At 40.6% G+C, this 20,487-nt stretch overlaps 1 protein-coding gene across 1 annotated transcript in view; it reads left to right on the top strand.

Annotated features, from left to right (window-relative positions):
• ARNT2 (aryl hydrocarbon receptor nuclear translocator 2) overlaps positions 1-20,487 on the top strand; it is a 139,628-nt gene that overhangs the window by 82,392 nt on the left and 36,749 nt on the right. The window contains 4 exon segments of the mRNA XM_032771883.2: positions 7,975-8,051; positions 11,956-12,090; positions 13,138-13,212; positions 18,946-19,097. Of these exon segments, the coding sequence (XP_032627774.1) occupies positions 7,975-8,051; positions 11,956-12,090; positions 13,138-13,212; positions 18,946-19,097 (439 nt within the window).

Here is a 20,487-nt window from a genome sequence, read left to right as displayed (position 1 = left end):
GAGTTAAAACCACATTTTGAGAGCAGCAAACATCTAGCTGTTGCATTCTTTCTTGAGCCTTTAGAATAAACGAGTTTGCGCCAAATGATAGGTGTTCTTAAAATATTCTGGGGGAAAGGATGATTTTCGTACACTTTGCCCTATGGGTACTCTAATAAAGGCCCCTCCACCCCTTTCAGATTTCATAAGCTGGACTGTCAGCTATGCTGTCAATTTAAGTTTATATTTTGTTCCAGAAAATTCTACATTTCTTGCAAACATACTTAATACAGATTTGTTTGCGTGCTGGCATTGCCTCTCTTCTGGGTGCTGGTTATGAGAAAGCATTTGAGTTTCAATGAGAAAATAACTGAAAGGTTTTCACCCCCCTTGTCTGGAAATACCTGCACTCCTGGGCTTTATCACAGGACAAGGGGAAACAAATTATTATTATTATTACTATTTTATTTTCAGAAGCCCCCGGATAGTATATTGGCAACACGTTACTACTCTCTTCAGCCGCACAATAAGTACGACATGAGCAACAGTAGGACAGGATTTTCTGGCACTGTCCTGTTAATGTGCCTCAACACAGGCCTGGAGGGCCAGTTAATTTAGCCTCCGAGGCTCATTCAGTCCTTCTGAGATTATCCTTGATATTGCTAATTAGTGCTAAGTTTGACTACGTTTGGTAGGGAATGGGGGGAGGGTGTCAGATGTAGATCCCTCTATTAAAAATACAGGATGAAATTCTCTTCTGGTTTAATTCTGTTGACTTCCAGCAGAGAATTTGGTCCTCGGAATATAAATGATGATGTGGACCTTTTACTTATTGAAAGGGAAACTAATATTTAATGATCTGTCAGAGCCTAAAAGAATATGAAAGGTCTTCCCTTGCACCACTGGTACACCCGCGCCCTATTGAACTATGCTATTACGGAGTGAAGCCTGGAACAAAGAATCACATTTTGATGCCTGAGTTTCTGTCTAAAGTAGAAAGGAAATTCTAACACCAAGACCTGGTTCTTCAGTCTTCATTCGAGCAAAACTCGCCACTCAAGTTAATGGGGTGCTTTATCTAAATAAGGACTGCAGGACTGAGCCACAAGTGTTGATTGCCAACATGAAATCATGATAATAATAATTATGAAATATAAATAATAATAAAAATTCCCCCTTTGCCTAAATGGTTGGTCAGACCCCAAATCTTTTTTTTTTTTTTTTTTTTTTTTTTCAAAGAACAGTTAGATGTACTGTTCTTTGTCAGTACGTACTGTCAGACTGCCCCTAGCCTGTACATAGGCGTGGGGAGAGAACAGGAGGTACTCACTGCAGCCCACACAAGAGCTGGGGACTGCCATAGTCCTTGCATCTGGGCACCTCCAGGAGAAGGCAAAGCTATGGCCCTACATCCACCCTCTTCACACTCTCTTGGAAAGGTGGCCAGACACATTAGAAGGTGCAGGCTGTATAGTCCCAAGGTGTGGGGCAGCTTGCAAACAACATATGCTCTCTGCTGGTAGGGGGTTCCCCATGAGGCAGTGCAGCACCGCACCACCCAAAGTACATAACCTGGCCATCAGTCTTTGTTTCTGGGTAAGTAACTGTAAGGGAAATGTAGATCTGTTTTTAGTGGCAAGTGGTATATTGGCCTTGTGCAGACTGTCTGCACAGGGGGTAAATTTCTCAAAACTATTCATTTGTCAAAAACTAAATGAAAAAGTTGGTTTTGGAAAATCCAGACTCTTTTCCAGGGAGTTATATTATTTGCTTATTGTATGTGATATATGTTATATTAAACAATGAAATACAGTGCTGAAATATTTTCAATATGGAGAAAAGACTCACTATTTGAAACTAGCTGACTATCCATTCCAGACTTTGATCATACATTTGTTTTGTCTGCTGCCAACTGGCTGTAAGAACCTGTGCTTCTGATTGCATGAGAAGTATTGTAGCTAATAACCAAATGTACAAAATATACCAATTCTACTTTTTTCCAATCTGTTATTTTAAAATTTAATTTAAAACAAGCATTTGCCTTTTTTCAATTAAAGCATCATATTCCTGGAAGGAAATTAGTTTTATGCAGTCCACATGATGTTTTCCTAATAGTTTTATTCATCACATTGCAATGGATGGAAAATATTTAGTTGAGAGAAACTACAGTATGTCAGCATGTTGCTGGTTTTGTAAAGAATAGATCAAATCCAAGACCAATGTTTTTTCCAAAGGGAAACTGCAGGGAAGTCATTGTCATCAGAAGGTTCAAATAGATGGATACCTTAGGGCACTTAAAGATTGAAAATGCTAGTAAACAAAGTTTCAAATAATTCAGAATTCTGTATTTCTTTTGGGTGATGTTTTTTTTGGGGGGGGGGAGTTGGTTTGTGTTTTAGCTTTTTATTTTGCAATTATTGATTCATTTCTAGTCTTCCAAGTCAGACTTACAGTAACTGCTTAGCCACAAAATGCCAAAGTAGTTAGGTCATTTTAAAGTTTCGGCCTGAATCAAAAAGTTTGTGCAAAACTGTTCCTTTTAACAAAACAAAACAAAAAATATTTGCTTGAATACTCTTTACAGCACTGTAATTGTTAATGCTTATTAAAAAATGACTCGTTCTCCTTTGGAATTTTTCACAAATACTCTTTTTCACCATACCCCCCAATTTTAAGACCCACTGAAATTTTTTTTGGTCCTTTTTGATTTTTTGAGGACTTAGATTCCTGCATACACCTATTCAAGAGGTATTATGATCTTTTAAAGCGCCAGGCACATGAATGGTAAGGTACAGGTAATAATAATTGATGGAAGTATAAAATAATGTGTAGCCATGCAGTGGTACATAGTGTACATTTTAATTCCACTGTTATGAACAATCATAAAATATCTATTTTTCAGTTTAATATAGTGCTGCGATTCTCAAACTGTGGGTCAGGACCCCAGAGTGGATCGCGACCCTGTTTTAATGGGGTCGCTAGGGCTGGTATAGACTAGCTGAGGCCCAGGGCCAAAGCCCAGGCCCAAGGGCTTCAGCGCTGGGCAGCAGGCTAAGGTTACAGGCCCCCAGCCTGGGGCTGAAGCCCTTTGGCTTTGGCCCCCTGGCCTGGGGAGGTAGGGCTTTGGTTTTGCCAGCCCCCGGGGCAGCAGGGCTTAGGCAGGCTCAGACTTTGATCCCCCATCCTGGGGGCCTGTAGTAATTTTTGTAGTCAAAAGGGGGTCATGGTGCAATGAAGTTTGAGAACCCCTGATCTAGTGAAACCACAAATTCACAAGTCATTATTCTGCACCTATACATACACATGGAGTACAGGGTTGGGGAGTTGCAGAAGGACAGGAGATAATGGCATTCTGTTGTTAAGACCAAGTTGGAAACTCATCAGGGACTGTTTAAAAAGTTACTTTTTTATGTCTGCTTAAACACATGCCTTTACCTAATGGGAAACTGCTTGTTAGCACACTGTGATACTGTTAAATTCAGCATGGCCTCTGGTTGCACAGAGTTCAATTTGTGGTTCATTTTCATGTTTAGCTCTGCAAGTTGTCGATGTTAATTGGGACAAATATAGTGCTACATTTGTTTATTAGCAGTAGCATGTGTTTTGATGTTCAGAAATAAAGTTTTCTACTGGCTACATGTAAGAATGTGAATAATGTGTGTTTATTCTGTTGATGTTATTAATAGGCCAGTTTCATAGCCTTTCTCCTGGGTAAACATTTTTGGAATGCTTTTGGAATTATTAATTTTTTGGCAACTGCAGATTCTAACAAATCACATTTTGTTAAGAGTTAAATGAATTAGTGATAGGACCAGTGCACAGATCTTGTTTACCTATCCTTATGACATCTGAGTACATTTAATAGGGAATATATTATAGGTGAAGTACAGATCCCCTACGCACATTCACACTGGTGTAAGATAGCATCTTTATAACATCAGCAAGAGAATAAGGAAAACAATTTCCATCCAGAACAAAAATATACTGCACAGAATCCTACCTATAATAGCACCTAAATTACTTTGAGCAGGCGAGCAGGTAATCATTTTGGCATATTTTTTTGCTCTAGAAGCTTTGGGAAGGGTTAGCAATTCACTGGGTCATGTACTGATTAATTCCAGGCAGCTAGATTTTTATGCATGGTGTGTCTCGTGGGAAAACCCAGCTAATAAATTTTCCACTGTGTTGCATGGACTTAATGTAATCCACCTCACAAGCAAATAAAAAAAATAAAAAAAAAAAGTGAATTTTAGAACAACAGCTCCCATTGCCAACACTGAGCTCAGTCAGGAATAGCATTTCTTTGCTAGGTTTAATTTTGGAGATTATGTTGCTTTGGGTTTATTGGGGCAGTCATGGACCTGAACCAAGTTCCAGAAAAGGGAAAGTGTTATTGAACACATCAGCAAAAAGATTATGAGAAATGGAAACCATCCAGCTTCATAGCTTTTGCCTTCTTTTGTGGTATACTGTATCTTTAAGGAAACTATAAGAAAGCTCATTGAAACTGAGGAGAAATACCTTAAAAATGTTATTTTTAGATTGTAAACACCATTGTAAAAATAAGAGTCTTTGGCCAACATTATGCAACCTGACTGCCTAAATTTCAGAGCTTAAATACATATTTAGGCCAAAAAATATCAGAGGAGCTAAGCACCCTTAAATCCCATTGAAGTCAGTGGGTAAAAGCAGGTCCTCAGCATCTCTGAAAATTAATCCCATAAACATCTCAAGGCAGAGGTGCCTCATATTTGTAAAAGTATTGGCAGGGGGCGTACAGCTCAAAATAAGTGATATTGTTGTATTAATAATAATCGTTGAGACCAATGTATATGCTCCTCCTGCTATTTCTATTTCTTTCATTGTCCATCGTGACTTATACATTTATTTTTCCTGTATACAATTCTATTTTCAGATTATTGTTTACAGAATTACAGGGGGAAGGGATAATGAATTCTGCTTAACATCTCCTGCAGATTGCACACAATCCTCAGATGAACTACTTTTTACCTCTGTGAGGAAATACAGTGTTCCCATGCAAAGGATTTTTTTAATATGTTTTATTGGAGGCTGGCTTACTATAGCCTGGTCCTTGTTTATTGTCAGTGTACCAGCTTTAAGTACATGTGTTTGGTCCTTCTTTTTCAGTAAGCAGCAGGAGATCCTTGTGGCACTTTACTACAGAGTTTGGGAGCATGAGCTTTCGTGGGTGATACCCACTTCGTTCAGATGTGTAGTGGTTTCCAGGCGGCGGTGTATTATATGTCGCAAACAAGTAGAGATTAACAAGGTTGTTTCATCAGGATAAGGCTGTTCTAGCAGCTGAGGTGTTGAAACCAAGGAGGAGAAAATGGTTTGTAGCTTGGCAGCCATTTCACAGTCTTTGTTTCACTCCTGAGCTTGTGTTGTCAAATTTGCAGATGACTGACTCAGCAGTTTCTCTTGCAAGTCTTGGTCCTAAGTTTTTTTTGCTGCAGGTGGTCACCTTAGGTACTCTAGTGTGGATGCTACAACCTCGATGCTAACTCTGCCCCACATATCTACACAGTGACCCTTCACTAACCTAACCAGATAGCCACTCACCGTTTCATTCACCTGCATCACCATGCATCATATCCAGCAGTGCCCCTCCTATGTACATCGGCCAACTGGTCCAGTCTTTTCGGAAAGGATTAATGGATTACAAATTCAGATATTAGGGAATGGCAATATACAAAAACCTGTAGGAGAGCACTTCAACCTCCCTGGCCACACTATAGCAGACCTTAAGGTGGCCATCCTGCAGCAAAAAAACTTCAGGACCAGACTTCAGATGACGACAAAATTCAGTACACAGGAGTGAAAACAAAACCAAAAACCCTATACCATGCCTCAGTAGCTCTGTTTTCATATTGGTGCTTTATTTTATCCTTGGTGCAGACGTGAGTTAATGTCTTTCGTTTATGTATGGAGATGAATATTCTTCAGGCAGCGTGGAATGTGTAGTTGTAATAGAACAGAGCTTGGAATTATACTTGTTATAGATTGTAGTCATATTTGTTCTACTAAAGGTATTACTTTTTAACTTAACTGTTGTATGGGCCTGATTCTTACTAACATTAAGACCCCTTTGAATCCCAAGTAAAGGGGCCTTGAAGTAGGTGTAAATGTAACTTATGTTCACATTAAGAGTTCTTTACCCTGCCAGAGTTGTGTGAGGATCCTTAGTGAAAATGAGAATCAAATTCTGAATTATCCAGGGACCGTCTTTTCCAAGTCTGCAAAATAAACCGTTTGAAAAATAGTATGGACAAATGGAACTCAGTGTGTTTTAAAACTCTGTATTTAATGTGTGATTCATTTAAAATGTTCCCTTAAGTTTATATACTAGAACTCCTGAGCATGGGTCAAAGGAAGTGTATGGCTTTTATTCAGGAACATCAAAGAGGTTTAAATGTAAAGAAGCTCATTGAGGGCCATATTAGGATCTGTGCATGCATTAAGAGGAAGGGCACCGCATTGGGTAGGAGATGTGGGTTCTACTCCCAGCTCTGTTTTTAACTTCTTGTACGCAGTGTTGTAGCCATGTCGGTTCTGGGATATTAGAGACATAAGGTGGGCAAGATCATGTTTTTTATTGGACCAACTTCTGCTGGTGAGCTACACAGTTTTCTCGCGCTCTCCCTGTCACCAACAGAAGTTGGTCTGGTAAAAAATATTAGCTCAACCACCTTGTGTACCTTGTGCCTCACTTTCACCATCTGTAAAAGGGGGACAATAAATCTTTTTCTCCATTGTAAAGTCCCTTTGAAATCTACAGGTGAAATCAGAGATACTTATAATAACCTGAGTCAGAATTTGGGCCTCAGCATGTAGTCTTCCCTATAAGCAATGAACAAGATGACAAGGGATTGAGTATATTGCAGAAAATACTCATTATTTTCTTGCATATTCATGTATCGTTTACTATATCTTATAACTATGGGAAAGTGGAAAATACTTTCTGTGCCAATGTTCAGAAACTATGTGGTCAAATAACACTGCTTATTAGTATGAACTGTTTATCTGGGAAACCTCATCACTCAAATTACTAGTGTTTTTTTCATACGCCTCATGTTAAAGCTATATCTGGTTCTTCTTGAAACAGTTCAAGATTGCATGCAGTGTGATTGACTTGTATTAGGAAGTATAAATGTCATGAGGATAATCTCTGAACATGATTGTTGCTTCATAACTGGTAGCTTACTTTGCAGTTACTTCACTAACACATTAAACTGCTTTTGAAAATGATTCATTCTCTGTTGTGTCTTAATTACAATAAACATTGGGAAAAGAGTTTGGAAATAGCTTAAAATAAATCAACAATGTTACCAATAGAAGAGTTTTTCCTAAATGTATCACAGGAAGTGGATAACTCAAAACTTAGATTGAGAAATCTACTTACTAAAGGCTTAACCGAATAATTCCTAAACAACACTCATGTAAAGAGCATTTCTATTTGTGTAACACGAGTGGAAAATAACCTACACGTGTGCCTTGTTGTTATTCATGTCTGTAATAGTTAATTCCATTGAAAAACTGAAAACAAATAGAGTTTAATGAAATACCCATGTTTTTCAATCTGTTTCCTTTAAGCATAAGAAAGCATGCTGGATATTTTATAATAAAGGAAACTAATCCATTTAATACAAAGGCAGGTAGCCAGTCTAAATGTTGAAGTTTGTGTGTAATCCACATTGTACCTTTCTTTTAAAGCTGATATTTGGTGTATACTATACCAAAGAAAAATGCATAAATTACATCTTGCAGTAATAATCTGAACAGAAATATTAATCAAAATATTATTGCCAGCATCAGAGACTAGCAGCTGTTGTGTATGTGGTTCTCTTTGTCTAACTGAAGCTAGAAGATAGTGACTAGTTTGTAAAATTGAAGGCCTCTATAAAAACAGGCAAGTGATTGTTTATTCACCTTTCCTAGCAGTAACAATGGTTTTGTTGTTATTGTTTATTTTAGGAATGACTATACCAGAAGAAGATGCAGAAGTGGGACAAGGTAGCAAATATTGCCTTGTGGCAATAGGGAGGCTTCAGGTAAAAACACTCTTTTATTACATCCTCTGCTGCTAAAAACATTAGTCAGTGTTGTAGTATAGTTTTATATAAGATTCTGACAGGGTCTGGTTAGAAGATTAGTGTCTGTACCATGCCACAAAAAGCTCAAGACTATTATGTCTGTGCCTAGCCAAGTGACTCACTTGGAGTTGGATGGGCTGTAGAAATGATTCTTTCTGGAAGTTTCCTGGGTACTTGAAAAGGGAAACATCAGGGGGTGGAAACAGTTGTGTGTAGATTTTCGCTAGCTGCTGATTTAAAAAGCTAATTAACTAGCTGGAAAACCTGTAGTTGCAAAAGCTCATTTGAAAATGAAATTAATGCAGTCAAGAGGCCCTAAGTAGTTAAATGCTTTACAAAGCATAACTTCACTCTACACCAGGGGTCGGCAACCTTTCAGAAGTGGTGTGCCGAGTCTTCATGTATTCAGTCTAATTTAAGGTTTCGCGTGCTGGTAATACATTTTAATGTTTTTTAGAAGGTCTCTCTCTACAAGTCTATATATTATATAACTAAATTAGTGTTGTATTGTAAAATAAACGAGGTTTTCAAAATGTTTAAGCTTCATTTAAAATTAAATTAAAATGTTGATCTTATACCACTGGCCCGCTCAGCCCACTGCTGGTCTGTGGCTCTGTTCACCTAGGCTTGCAGCAGGCTGAGCAGGGCCTGCGGCTGGGACCCCAGCTGGGTCAGATCCGGCAGCCAGAACACCAGACCGGCAGCAGGCTGAGTGGGGCCAGTGGCCAGGACCCCAGACCAGCAGTGGCCTGAGCGGCTCAGCCCACTGCTGCTCAGGGATTCCATCCACTGGTTCCTGCCAGCCGGGATGCCGGCTGCCGGACCCGCTCGCCCTGCTGCCAGTCTGGGGTCCCGGCCCTGCCCACATAGAGTGGTACCTACCTTCTCCCGGGTTCTGGCCCATTCTCTTCCTCTCTCTGCACTGAGCTGAGGGTGGGAGTGCACTGAGTAGAGGGCTGGGGGTGAAGGTCTCAGGGTTGGGGCAGAAGGTTTGAGTGTGGTGGCACTTACCTGGGCAGCTCCCATTTGGTGTGAGGGGTGAAGGTGGGAATGTGAGGGGGGATGCAGGAGTTCCCATTTGGTGCTCAGGGTGGGGGTGGGGATGTGCAGGGTGCATGGGATGTTGGGGGGGCTGGGGATGTGGAGGGGGTGCAAGAGTCAGGGCAGAGGGCTGGGGGCATGTGAGGGGGATACAAGTGTCAGGGCAGGGAGGGCTGGGTAAGTGTGGGGGTGCCAGAGTCAGGGCTGGGGTTGGGGGGTGGGTGAAGGAGTACAAAGAGGGGGCAGTGTGGGGGTGGCAGGCTCAGAGAGAGGCTGGTTGTGTTGTAGGTAGACTGGCAGAGGATGGTGACTGTCCCCCTCATAGTAGCAGCAACCCACTTCCCTTTTGTCCCCATGGACTTTCCTCCTGGGACACGCACCAATACCTCTATCTAGAAGCCTCTCTTTTTCTCCCCCCTTGGCCCTGGACTCCCCCCCACTAGCCTACCTACCGTCTCCTTTTGACTGTCCTGATACCTTATCAACTGCCCCGACAGACCTCGATGGACTCCACGACCATCAACACTTCCTTGCCTCCTGACAGCCCACCCAGATCTCTGCCAAACCTCTCGTCTGCTGCTCAATCCCTTCTCATCCCTGCTCTGACAGCATCCGAGAATCCTGACTCATCAACTCCAACGTCTTTCCTCCTGCACGCCTCAGAGACTGCCACATCCTAAATGCTCCCCATGAACTCATTCTGTCCTATGTCCCCTGATGCTGACCCTATATTCCCACCCTAACAGGCTCGGTGGATGGCCATGCCTCATCCACACCCTGCTCCTGACTGCCATCCAAGACTGCCTGCCAGCACCCCCCCTCAGGATCCACCTTCCAACCACTGTCACTGCCTTAATGCCACACTTATCATACCCCAGCCCCAGTACCCTTACCATAAGGCTCCAGGCAGAGCCAGATACGCTGCCCCGTGGGAGCGTGCAGCCCCGCCCCTCAGAATGCTGCGCGCGCAGCAGCAGGGCTCCGGATGAGCGGGGAGAGATTTTCCCTCCCTGCGGACTCAAATACTGTCCAGCGGGAGCACGCAGCCCCAGCCCCCAGAGCGCTGCGCGTGTGGTGGCGGGGCTCCAGGGGAAGGGGGGAAGGCAGGAGAGGGGCCGGCAGCTTGCTGCGCTCAGCTGGACGCTCTGACCCAGGAGCACAGACCCTGTGGTTTGCCGCGTCGGCAGGATTTTTAATGGCACACTGTAGTCCCGGCAGGCTGCAGTGTGCCGTTAAAAATTGGCTCGCATGCCGTCTTTGGCACGCGTGCCATAGATTGCCGACCACTGTTCTACACACATAAGCACTTAATATTGCTGAGATATTGTATGGTCGATCCATGCGCAGAAGTCCATTGAAAGTAGTGTAAATAGGATTTTACATCTTATTTGATCAATATATCCAAATTTGAGGCATTCTGTGTGTCCCATATTTTCCCTCCCTTCATTCCTTGCGAATGGAGTCCTAGTGGATCAGAGTTTTGAACTGGAGCTGGAGCAGCAGTGGTGAACCTTTTCAATCATAATAAGGAAGCCATTTTTGTGTTCCTGTCTGGGAATCATGCCATTAGTAAAAACGTTTGATCCTAATGCATGATTTTTGTTGGCCTTCACTCATGCCCATCTGTTAGGATGGCATTGTTCCCTCTTAACGGTAGAATGACAGTGTCATTGGAGTGTAGCTGCCAAACCAATATCTGTTCAGATGAGCATCATACTGGAAATGTTATCACTTCTGCAGATAGTGTCTCCCGTGCGATACAATATTTTTGTGGCATTGCTATGACATTTTTCACTTAATCACACTTGCATTCAAAGATAAAATACACAAGTGGTGGACAGAAGGAAATTATGGAGTTTGCAGATGTTACAAATGCCAAAATAGACTCTTGCCCAGAATCCCATTAATAACTCATGGAGCATAAAAACATCTGTTCCATAAGAGAATAGCCAGCAGGCCCTCAGTGTGTGAAGGCAAGGGCAGGCAAGCAGTGGCTCAGTGGGCAAGTTTAATCACAAAGGAATCAAGGTGTACAAATTTTAAAACTGTGCACTCCAAACAGTAAGCCATAAACTGACAGCTAATCACCTCCCTGCTCTATTAACTAGTGGTTTGATGCTATTGTGCTGCAGAGCAGAGATCAAAAAGAGATTTTGTACAGATTGCTTGTGCCTCTTTACCAGACCTGGTTGTTTAGGATGAAAGAGAAAGTTAAAGTTAAGACAGTTCTTGCTCTTAGCACACGTAGAAATGGATAGAAGTAGATTAACTTGGCTGACTGTATAGATCTAAAGTAGGAACCTGAAATGCTTTATTCTTTCTGAAGAACCTTGATGAAAATTTACAGAAAATCTGTTTTTCTTTTAACGGTGATATCTGCTGTGTTAGCATTATGCACTTAACGTTAGGTCTGTGTTGCAAGTGAAGGTGTGATTGTAGCATGGGGAGGCATACCTGTGCTATAATCACACCTCTTGCAGTGTAGACATATCTTAAGAGCCCAATGGGAGAGAATTGTGTCACGGTTCTTTGGGAACTTCCTTGAGTTAGCTGTTAGATGCCTCACAAAGAAGGTTCTTTAACAGGCTTGTTTTCATATTGTTCTGTTAGTCCAGGGTGCGTGTAATGGAGCGATGTTTTTGTGCTGTGGACTAGACTGAAGCCATTTCAGTTTCATTTTATTCATGTCCTTGTTTTATTTATGAACCCTTAAATAGTTGTCAATAAACTAACAGATTTTGTTATTTTAAATGAAAAAGCCACCTCTACTTATGGTGACTGTTCCTTTTCAAAATTATGTTTATCTGATTGTTTGTCCTAGGTAACTAGCTCACCTGTGTGCATGGACATGAATGGAATGTCTGTTCCTACCGAGTTCTTGTCTAGACACAACTCTGATGGAATAATCACATTTGTTGATCCAAGATGTATCAGCGTGATTGGCTACCAACCACAGGTTAGTTCCTAGTTTTAAAACTGAGAGATTGGTGAGAACTAATTAAATAAATAAATAAAAACATAACTTCCAAAAGATGCAACAGTTCAGCTGATCTCCAGCTGTTTGTATTCTATACACAGTCTTATGTTGTGTCATTTATTTTGCTATACCATTCACACATCCTTAAAATTAAGAGCTTTCCCCTTAATTATTATTGGATGATTTAGCTGGGGAATGGTCCTGCTTTGGGCAGGGGGTCGGACTAGATGACCTCCTGAGGTCCTTCCAACCCTGATATTCTATGATTCTGTGAATTACAGGGGATATCATTGTATCCTTTTTGGATTCAGTGTTTTTTAGCACTAAATTGGTTCAAATCCTAGGCAGCTTTCAAATTCTATCTTTCAAATTAAGACATTAAAGCAATATAAATTCTGCCTTGAGAGATTGTTACATTTGTCGATTTTAACTTCTCTACCAGTTTATTGAACAACAAGCAGACCTCCATTATGAAGCTTATTTTCCTTGAGGCTCATGTCTGCTCCTTTGAATAAATATTAAGGTAATATAATTGGATACTAAATGAGCTCTGTGTGATGGCTTTCTCATAGATAACATGCTGTTATCTTTTTAATCTCAAAGAAAACTACAGTTTCCATATCAAAACAATTGTAGTTCGCAGGCAAGACATTTTGTCCTTATCTGATCATTTTACTTTCCCTTTCATATTGATTTGAATTAGCTTTACTGTAAATTCTTCAAACAAAAAACCGTATATTAAAGTGTATGTTATTGGATAAATAGAGGATTTCAGTGTCCTCAGGGCTATCAACCTGGCACCTTTTAACAAGCATTAAAAATTAACTTAAAACTGTTTTTGAAGGACATACAGATGTCTTACAACAGCCTAAATGCAATGCAGGGCACCAATCCTGCAAAGCCTGACTCAGGTGAGTAGTCCAACTGAAGATAATATGACTATGTGTGTGAGCAAGGATTACGCTCTAAACTAAAGGATCAGCACACAGGTTTGTATTTTTACAGTATTATATTGTGTTTTACTAGGATCTTCTGGGAAAAGACATTTTAGAATTCTGCCATCCGGAAGATCAGAGCCATTTGAGAGAGAGTTTCCAACAGGTACTGTCCTATAGTTATTTTTTTCCTAGTTTTTATGCAGAACCTAACATTCATTTCTCAATACCAGGGTCAGTTCTGATATCTAGGAGCGGAGGGTGTATCGCATGGGGTAATTCCTATTAATATTAATCTCTGTAAATCCAGTAGTTTAAACTGGATTATGCAGACATCTTCAAGGTGCTACATTTTCAGAAAAATTGCATTGTTTTAAATGTTCTTTTCATTCTTATTTCTAAAATATAAATGAATATTCAGGACATGGTTAGAGCCATAGTATGGCTCCAGATATGCCTGCGTAGAGCCCACTGAAGTCAATGGGAGCCACAGGGGTTGGTTGTCTTCAGCAAGAATGTGGTTTTTTGAGTTGAAACGTGCTCCATTCCCATGTTTTTTAAACCAGATATTTAAGAGAAAAATACTAAAACAGCAAATCAGAAACAAATACAGGCAGATACACATCCAGAGAGAGGAATTTTCAGACGCACTCAGGGCTGGCCTAACTCCGCTCCCAATAATGTCAATGGGAATTTCACCATTGACTTCTATGGGAATACCCACAGGCCAGCGCTGAGTGCTTTTGAAAATCTCTTCTGTAATAGATCCTGTGGTCTAAATTTTCCGCTGGTGTAAATTGGCACCACTCCATAAACTTCAGTAGAGCAGTCCCAGTTTTACCCAGCTATGAATTTGGCCCTCTATAAATCATTTAAAGAAATGAAATACAGAATAAAGTAATAAAAGGCACATAACTATGGAAGTGGTTCTTAATCTGGATTCAGGTTAGCAGTGGACTTATATAGATGATTATCTATTTAAAGTGTGGCACAAAACTAATTAAACCCCATAAAACCTGTATGAGGAAGATAATTCATACAATACTAGTCCCATTTTATACACTGTGAATCTGCAACTCAGCGGTTATGTCTGTGCTGCAGTCAGGAGTGTGATTGCAGCATGTGTAGATATATAACTGGGCTAGCTTTGATTTAGTGAGCTTACTAAAAACAGCTGTGAAGTTTCAGCATCACGGGCTAGCCACCTAAGTACAAGCCTGTCCAGGACCCTGGGTACATTCTTGGATGGCTAGCCCATGCTACTGCTTGTGTTGGCGCAGCTTCACTGCTATTTTTAGCAAGCCAGCTAGATGAAAACTAGCTTGGGTATGTCTACATATACTATAAACAATCGCACATCCTGACTCCAGTGTAAACATACCCTGAGACGCCCAGTCTAGCTGCAATGGAAGTTAATGAATATGCACTCAGTGACTTCAGTGAGAGTTAGATCAGGCCATAAGGGCCTCCTGATACTGCACCATTGAAGTCCGTGGGAGTTCAGCCATTGACTCCATTGGAACTATTCATGTGCTTATAGTTATTCATTAGTTTTAAGTATTTTGATGGATCAAGGCTTAAATGTCTTATTCAAGGTCACACAGCAAGCTGTTGGAAGAGCCAGAGATTAAAGTGTGGAGTTCCAGGCTTTGCAGCCCAGGTTCAATCCCTAAATCATTTTGCCTCTGTTTTGGTGGAGAATTCTTTCTTTGAATATTCATATTCAGTACAGTAGCAATGCAATCCAAGCTGTTTCCATCAATGACTTAAAGTCTGAATTAAACAGTTTAACCATACACCAGATGGTTTTCATTTCTGAAGAATTTTTTTGTTTTTTAATAGAGGTTAAACATTAGCTTTGAATCTTCTTGTGTTATTGTGTGTGTGCACTGTTTTAAGACAGTTCAGGTTTTTCCCACCAAAGACTCCCATGCTTTATATATTATTACAAAGTTAGTGTTTGCTTATTTCAGATTGCAGAGCAATAGATAGTTAGTTTGTTTTGTTATTGGTAATTTGGCCTTAAGAATTTTTTTTATTAAAATGGTAACTATTATTTCCAGCGACCTTTGTTTAAAATCCTATGTAAAGTTGACATTTTTAAATTGCTGATGCTGTCAAAAGCAGATTGGTACATAGCAGAGTGAGAGGGATTTGCAGTTGGTTGATTGCCAGCATCCATCTCAGAGCCTTTACTTCCTTGAGAAGATAAATTCATTCATCGGGGTGGGAAAATTAAGGCAGAACGATATGTTCTCAAGGCCAAGAACAACAAATAGAGTTCTGTATCAAAAGGTTCCAGAGGACAACTATCTAATATCCAGTAGGAAAACGTTCAGAATGGACACCAACACAAGTTCTGTATTCTTTACAGTGGGTGTGGTGGTAGAACATTTGTTGATAAAAGGATATGGTTTATTGGATTGAAACTACAAAAGGATGTATTTTAAGTAAAACATTAACCCTGAGCTTTCAGTAGGATGAATAAGTTTTATTATTCTGGGCATTACTGGGGTTTGTGTCTCTTCCTTATGTTCTGTCTATGTAACCAGGGATTTAGTGGATCAATTTAAAATAGAACCTTTTGAAAAAATCAGATTAGAGCAATTCTCCCACCTGAACTGCTTGTCAGCAGCCAGATGGATTAAACACCAGATTTCTTCAAGGATAACTCTTGTTAGCAAAGTCAGGCTACAGACACTAATAAGCAACCAATCCTAATGGGTGAGGATTAGGATTCCACTACAGGGTGCAGCGTTTATTTGCATAGAATCTCCTCCTTCCTTCCTGAGCCATTACATAACCTAGCCTGCTATAAAACTGCAGAAAATAATTGCATAGGATCCAGCTAAGTTTCAGCTGAATGGCTTAGCCAGATCTCAAGAAACATAACATTTCTTCTGAATTAGACCCAGATTATCAGATAATGGACAAGATATAACATAATCACAATGCAACTATGAGAGGAAAGGTTCTTTACACCAGGGGTTCTCAACCTTTTTCTCTCTGAGCCTCCCCCCGCCCCACCATGTGCTATAAAAATTCCACGGCCCAGCTGTGGCACAAAAACTGTTTTTCTGCATATCAAAGTCAGGGCTGGCATTAAGGGGTAGCAAACAGGGTAGCAATTGCCCAGGGCCCCATGCCACAGGGGCATCGCAAAGCTAAGTTGCTCAGGCTTTGACTTCAGCCCCAGGGCTTTGACTTTCTGCACTTGGCCATAGTGAGTCTAACGCCAGCCCTGCTTGGCAGCCCCCCCAAAACCTGCTTGTGGTCCCCCAGGCACCCCGGATTGCTGGTTGAGAACCACTGCTTTAGAACTTATTTGTTTAGTTTATTTCTGTTTTTAAAGTCAGTTGTGGATGTCACATTGAGAGATGGGCCCAAGCCACAAAATTTGGATCCAGAGCCAAGCTTTCGAGAGAGTTCATGGGGTTTGGGATCGGATGGTCCATTCTGGGATCATCTGTTGTTTTGTCATCAAAGCCTCATTGTGTCCCCTGTAGGACAAGGTTCCACTCTTGTGACAAATTCTTCCTTTATTACACACATACAACTATCATTAACTTCAGAGGGTGGAACTTTGGTCCTGTATTACCAAACATCCCAATTCTGGTTTAGATAACAAGCAAACTGTTAACTTGTTACTCCGTCTTTGTCACAAATGCCTTAAGTTGTATTATAATGGAGCATGTATTCAGGGTGTTCGTTCCACTATAAGCATGGCCTGTCTTCTATCCCTCCTCCTTGTGAAAGTGCTGGCACATTGCCATGCTAATTATTCACAGTCTTAGAGATGTCCTTTGTCTCGATTTACTGTTTTGCCTGTTTGTTTGTTTCCAAGTCTCATCATATGATGCAAGTCATACCAAAACCCGGAGAAGCTATATTTCTTCTTCGAGTGGTTGCAGACATACGTTCCTCTCAGGTGTTCATGCCTAGCACTCCAGAGACACAGACTTTTTTCCCCACAGCAGTACCAGTCGGGGCAGTGTGCTCACCCTATGCCTCCTCGTAGTTTTTTGTCTCTGCCTTTCACTTATGTAATTATTTATCTTGTCCCTGTCACATCCTTCCTGTCTTTTTCTAGATCTTCAGTTAACCTTTTTCTTCTGTAGTTTTTGTTCTTAGTGCTGGTTTTCTTACTCAAGGGTTTTTTTGGTAGAGTTTTGTAATGTTCTTCCTGATTTCTTCTCCCAGGTTTCTTCCTATTACTTTATACAGGTTTAAACAGTATTTTTCATTTCTGCATTCAAATCACTCTTGTTTCTTCTTCTGCCCTCTGGCAGTTGTCTCACCTGTTTAGGGGGGTGACGACAGATTTTCATCATCTTTATCCTGGCCAATATTTTCCTGTCGGTGCTTATTCTTGAGATCAGTGTTTGAAGAAATCCCAAGGGGAAGAATTCTAAGCCTTTAATCATTTATTGGAGAATTGTTATGTTATATGGGAGTTTAAAGCAGCTGGATAAATTTTTTTTTCTTTATTTGTTTGTAAAAATGATGGTACAGTGGAGACAAAACCTGAAATAAACTTGTTTTTGTGCCTACCTACATGCAGGAAAGAAATAGGCAAAATTTTAAAACATTCACTATCACTGCTAAGAACAAGTGAGGAGTCCAGTGGAAGATTTGGGTAAACAAGGAATACAGGAGCAGAGCCAGATCCTCGGCCCCAGCTAATGAGCAGAACAAAGGAGACTTAAAAGCCCTAAAGTTCAGTTGACTTGAGTTGGTTTTCCATCGTAAAAATTGACCAAAGGCCCTGTGGCTGTGCGTCCATAACTCCCTGTGGTTTGCTCTTTCTCAGTGCTCAAGGATTTATTCATGTGACTTCCTCACATGGCGAGATAAGAACGGGCGCTTCTTGAGAGTGAGAATAGATTTTTGAAGAACCTTATATTTGTGTGCTGATGTTCATGGGTATCGCAAGAGGGGAGTATATAATGTATTTGGAGCCTATAGATAGATTGTGTCTGAATGCATGAACTACATGAGAACAAAGAATCTTCCAACCCAGAAGATGGGCAGATATGTCTTGACCATCCAGACATCAAAAGACATGACTGTAATGAGCAGTTGTATGGGCTCCAGCTGCTTTGACTGTGCTGTCTTTCAAAAACATCCAAGAAGAATGGATGTAGCCTAGGGATATATTGATAGACTTTACCCAGGGGGATGTGGGAGGTAGACGTTCAGGAATTTAAATGGTTATAGACACACATTCAGACAGAGGTGCTTCAGAATCAGATGCTTTGGCATGCCATATCTGACAGAAAATTTTAAACATTGCAATGGAAGCGTGTCTGACTTTTAGCATGTTTTGAAGAAAAGCAAAGTATGTTTCCTAAGTATCCCTTCCTTAGTGCTTTTCCTTAGCTATGATACTAAAGTGTGAGTGGTGCAATGCAAATATAACAGGTAGCCAAGGAGCCAACTGGAATTTGTAAGTAGTCAGACAACCTTGTGAAAATTAGTGTTTTCTCTTGGCATTTGTTTTGTACATTGTGCAAAATTTCTTTTCTGATTATTTGTAAATATTCATATGATAAAAGATGCTATGGTTTTATTTCTCTCATAATATATTTTGATATGTGTTCCACGGTAAAGCCTTGTTGTCATGCCTTCCCATTGGGATAAAGACACGATCCATTGGTCTTTATATGTAAATTGGAAGAGGGTATTTTGTAATCCTTGATATGTCGGTTTAGTCCTTATGGGGCTAATTGCAAACACAGAATGGATTTGGGTTGTTGGGTTTGTATAAAGAATACATCCAAATTGTATCAGTATCTTTGCACAGTTTCAGTCTGAAATCCACTAGTTATTGATGGTGTATTATTTGTTTCTACATCAGGTATCAGTCTGCTGTCTCTAACCTTTACAAAAACTTTTTCAGGTTGTTAAACTGAAAGGCCAAGTCCTATCTGTGATGTATCGTTTTCGTACCAAAAACCGGGAGTGGATGTTAATCAGGACCAGCAGCTTCACTTTTCAGAATCCTTATTCTGATGAGATTGAATACATCATTTGCACCAACACGAACGTTAAGTATGTGCTTTTCATGGAGCTTGAAACACTTTTTTTTTTTTTTTAAAGAATTTAACCCTAAAACATGCTGTTATAACCTGAACTTGAGTTTTTACATGGGTTCTCATGGTGGCTTATTTCCAGTTACATTCATTTATGCTTACCCCAAATGGTAGTCGGGTTGCCTACAGTACAAGTTCTCACAAATAAATGTTTCTGTTTACCATATAGTGCTGCATATGATGTGTCATTAGCATATGGGTGCATCACAGATTAAAAACAAATAACTAACTCATGAAATCAGAAAAGCCCAACAGGCTTGATCCAGCCTGCACTGAAGGCTTGGATAAGGCCTCCAGCAACACAACATCTGCCCAGAGCAGGATAGCTTACAGGATTAATAATAAGGGTTAGCAATTTTCTCCTCGTGGTAGCTAGTCCAGATCCAGTTCAGTTCAGTTGTGAGACTGCAGAAAAGTTAGCCCAGTTCATAAACCCAAAGGGAAAGCTGCGGAGGAATGGCAAGCTCATGTAAACAAGTTTCCTGCTTCTTGTGTGCTATAACTGTGTACATGTCCTAGACCTGGTCCTCTTCTCCTTGACTCATCCCTACTACCTTGCAGCCGGCGGCCGTTTGTTAGAGTAACTCCTGAACGGCCCGTGGGAGGAGAACGTTGGCACTTACTTGGAGTTGGAGTAGAGATTACAAAGATGAACAGCTCCTTTGATTCTTTTCATTGTCAGGATCACAGCAGCAGCTTATGTTAAATTGGCAGCTTAATGCCACTCCAGTCTTTAGAGCCATGTGCTCAAATCACTGTGAGTCTAAATTATTCTGGGCACAATCTGTGACTACTCCCATGAGAGAGGTTTAAGATGTTTAATTTCCAAACTGGTATTGTAGAGCTGCTTCCAAAGATGTTCCCCCCAGAATCCAGTGCAGCCTAATTTACCGCATAACCTCATAACACAGACTATCAGAGCCAGCAGCTGCAGAAGCTAACCTGAGATGTTTTCTTCTCTTATGGATCTTTTCCCAATAAAATAATAATCTGATATTTTTAACATGTGCTTTAGACTAAACTGGGTGGGTTTTTTAACAAGTTTAAAATCAAAGGGAAAGTTGAGATCTGTGTTACAAACCTGTTAGAATGTGTAATGGAGATCTCAAACAGGCACTTAACTAATGTAGATAGGCACTGATAATTTCACTATCCCAACAAACTCTCCTCTGGCTTTGCATTTTATAAATATGGTAAGTGTTCTTCCTCTGTTTCAACTGTCACCCTATATTCTACCTCAGGGGCAGCAACCTTTCAGAAGTGATGTGCCGAGTCTTCATTTATTCACTCTAATTTAAGGTTTCGCGTTCCAGTAATACATTTTAACGTTTTTGGAAGGTCTCTATCTA

The sequence above is a fragment of the Chelonoidis abingdonii genome, chromosome 9 (assembly GCF_003597395.2).
Source record: "Chelonoidis abingdonii isolate Lonesome George chromosome 9, CheloAbing_2.0, whole genome shotgun sequence".
NCBI classification, from domain to species: Eukaryota; Metazoa; Chordata; order Testudines; family Testudinidae; genus Chelonoidis; species Chelonoidis abingdonii.
This window is presented reverse-complemented; position numbering and strand designations above follow the sequence as displayed.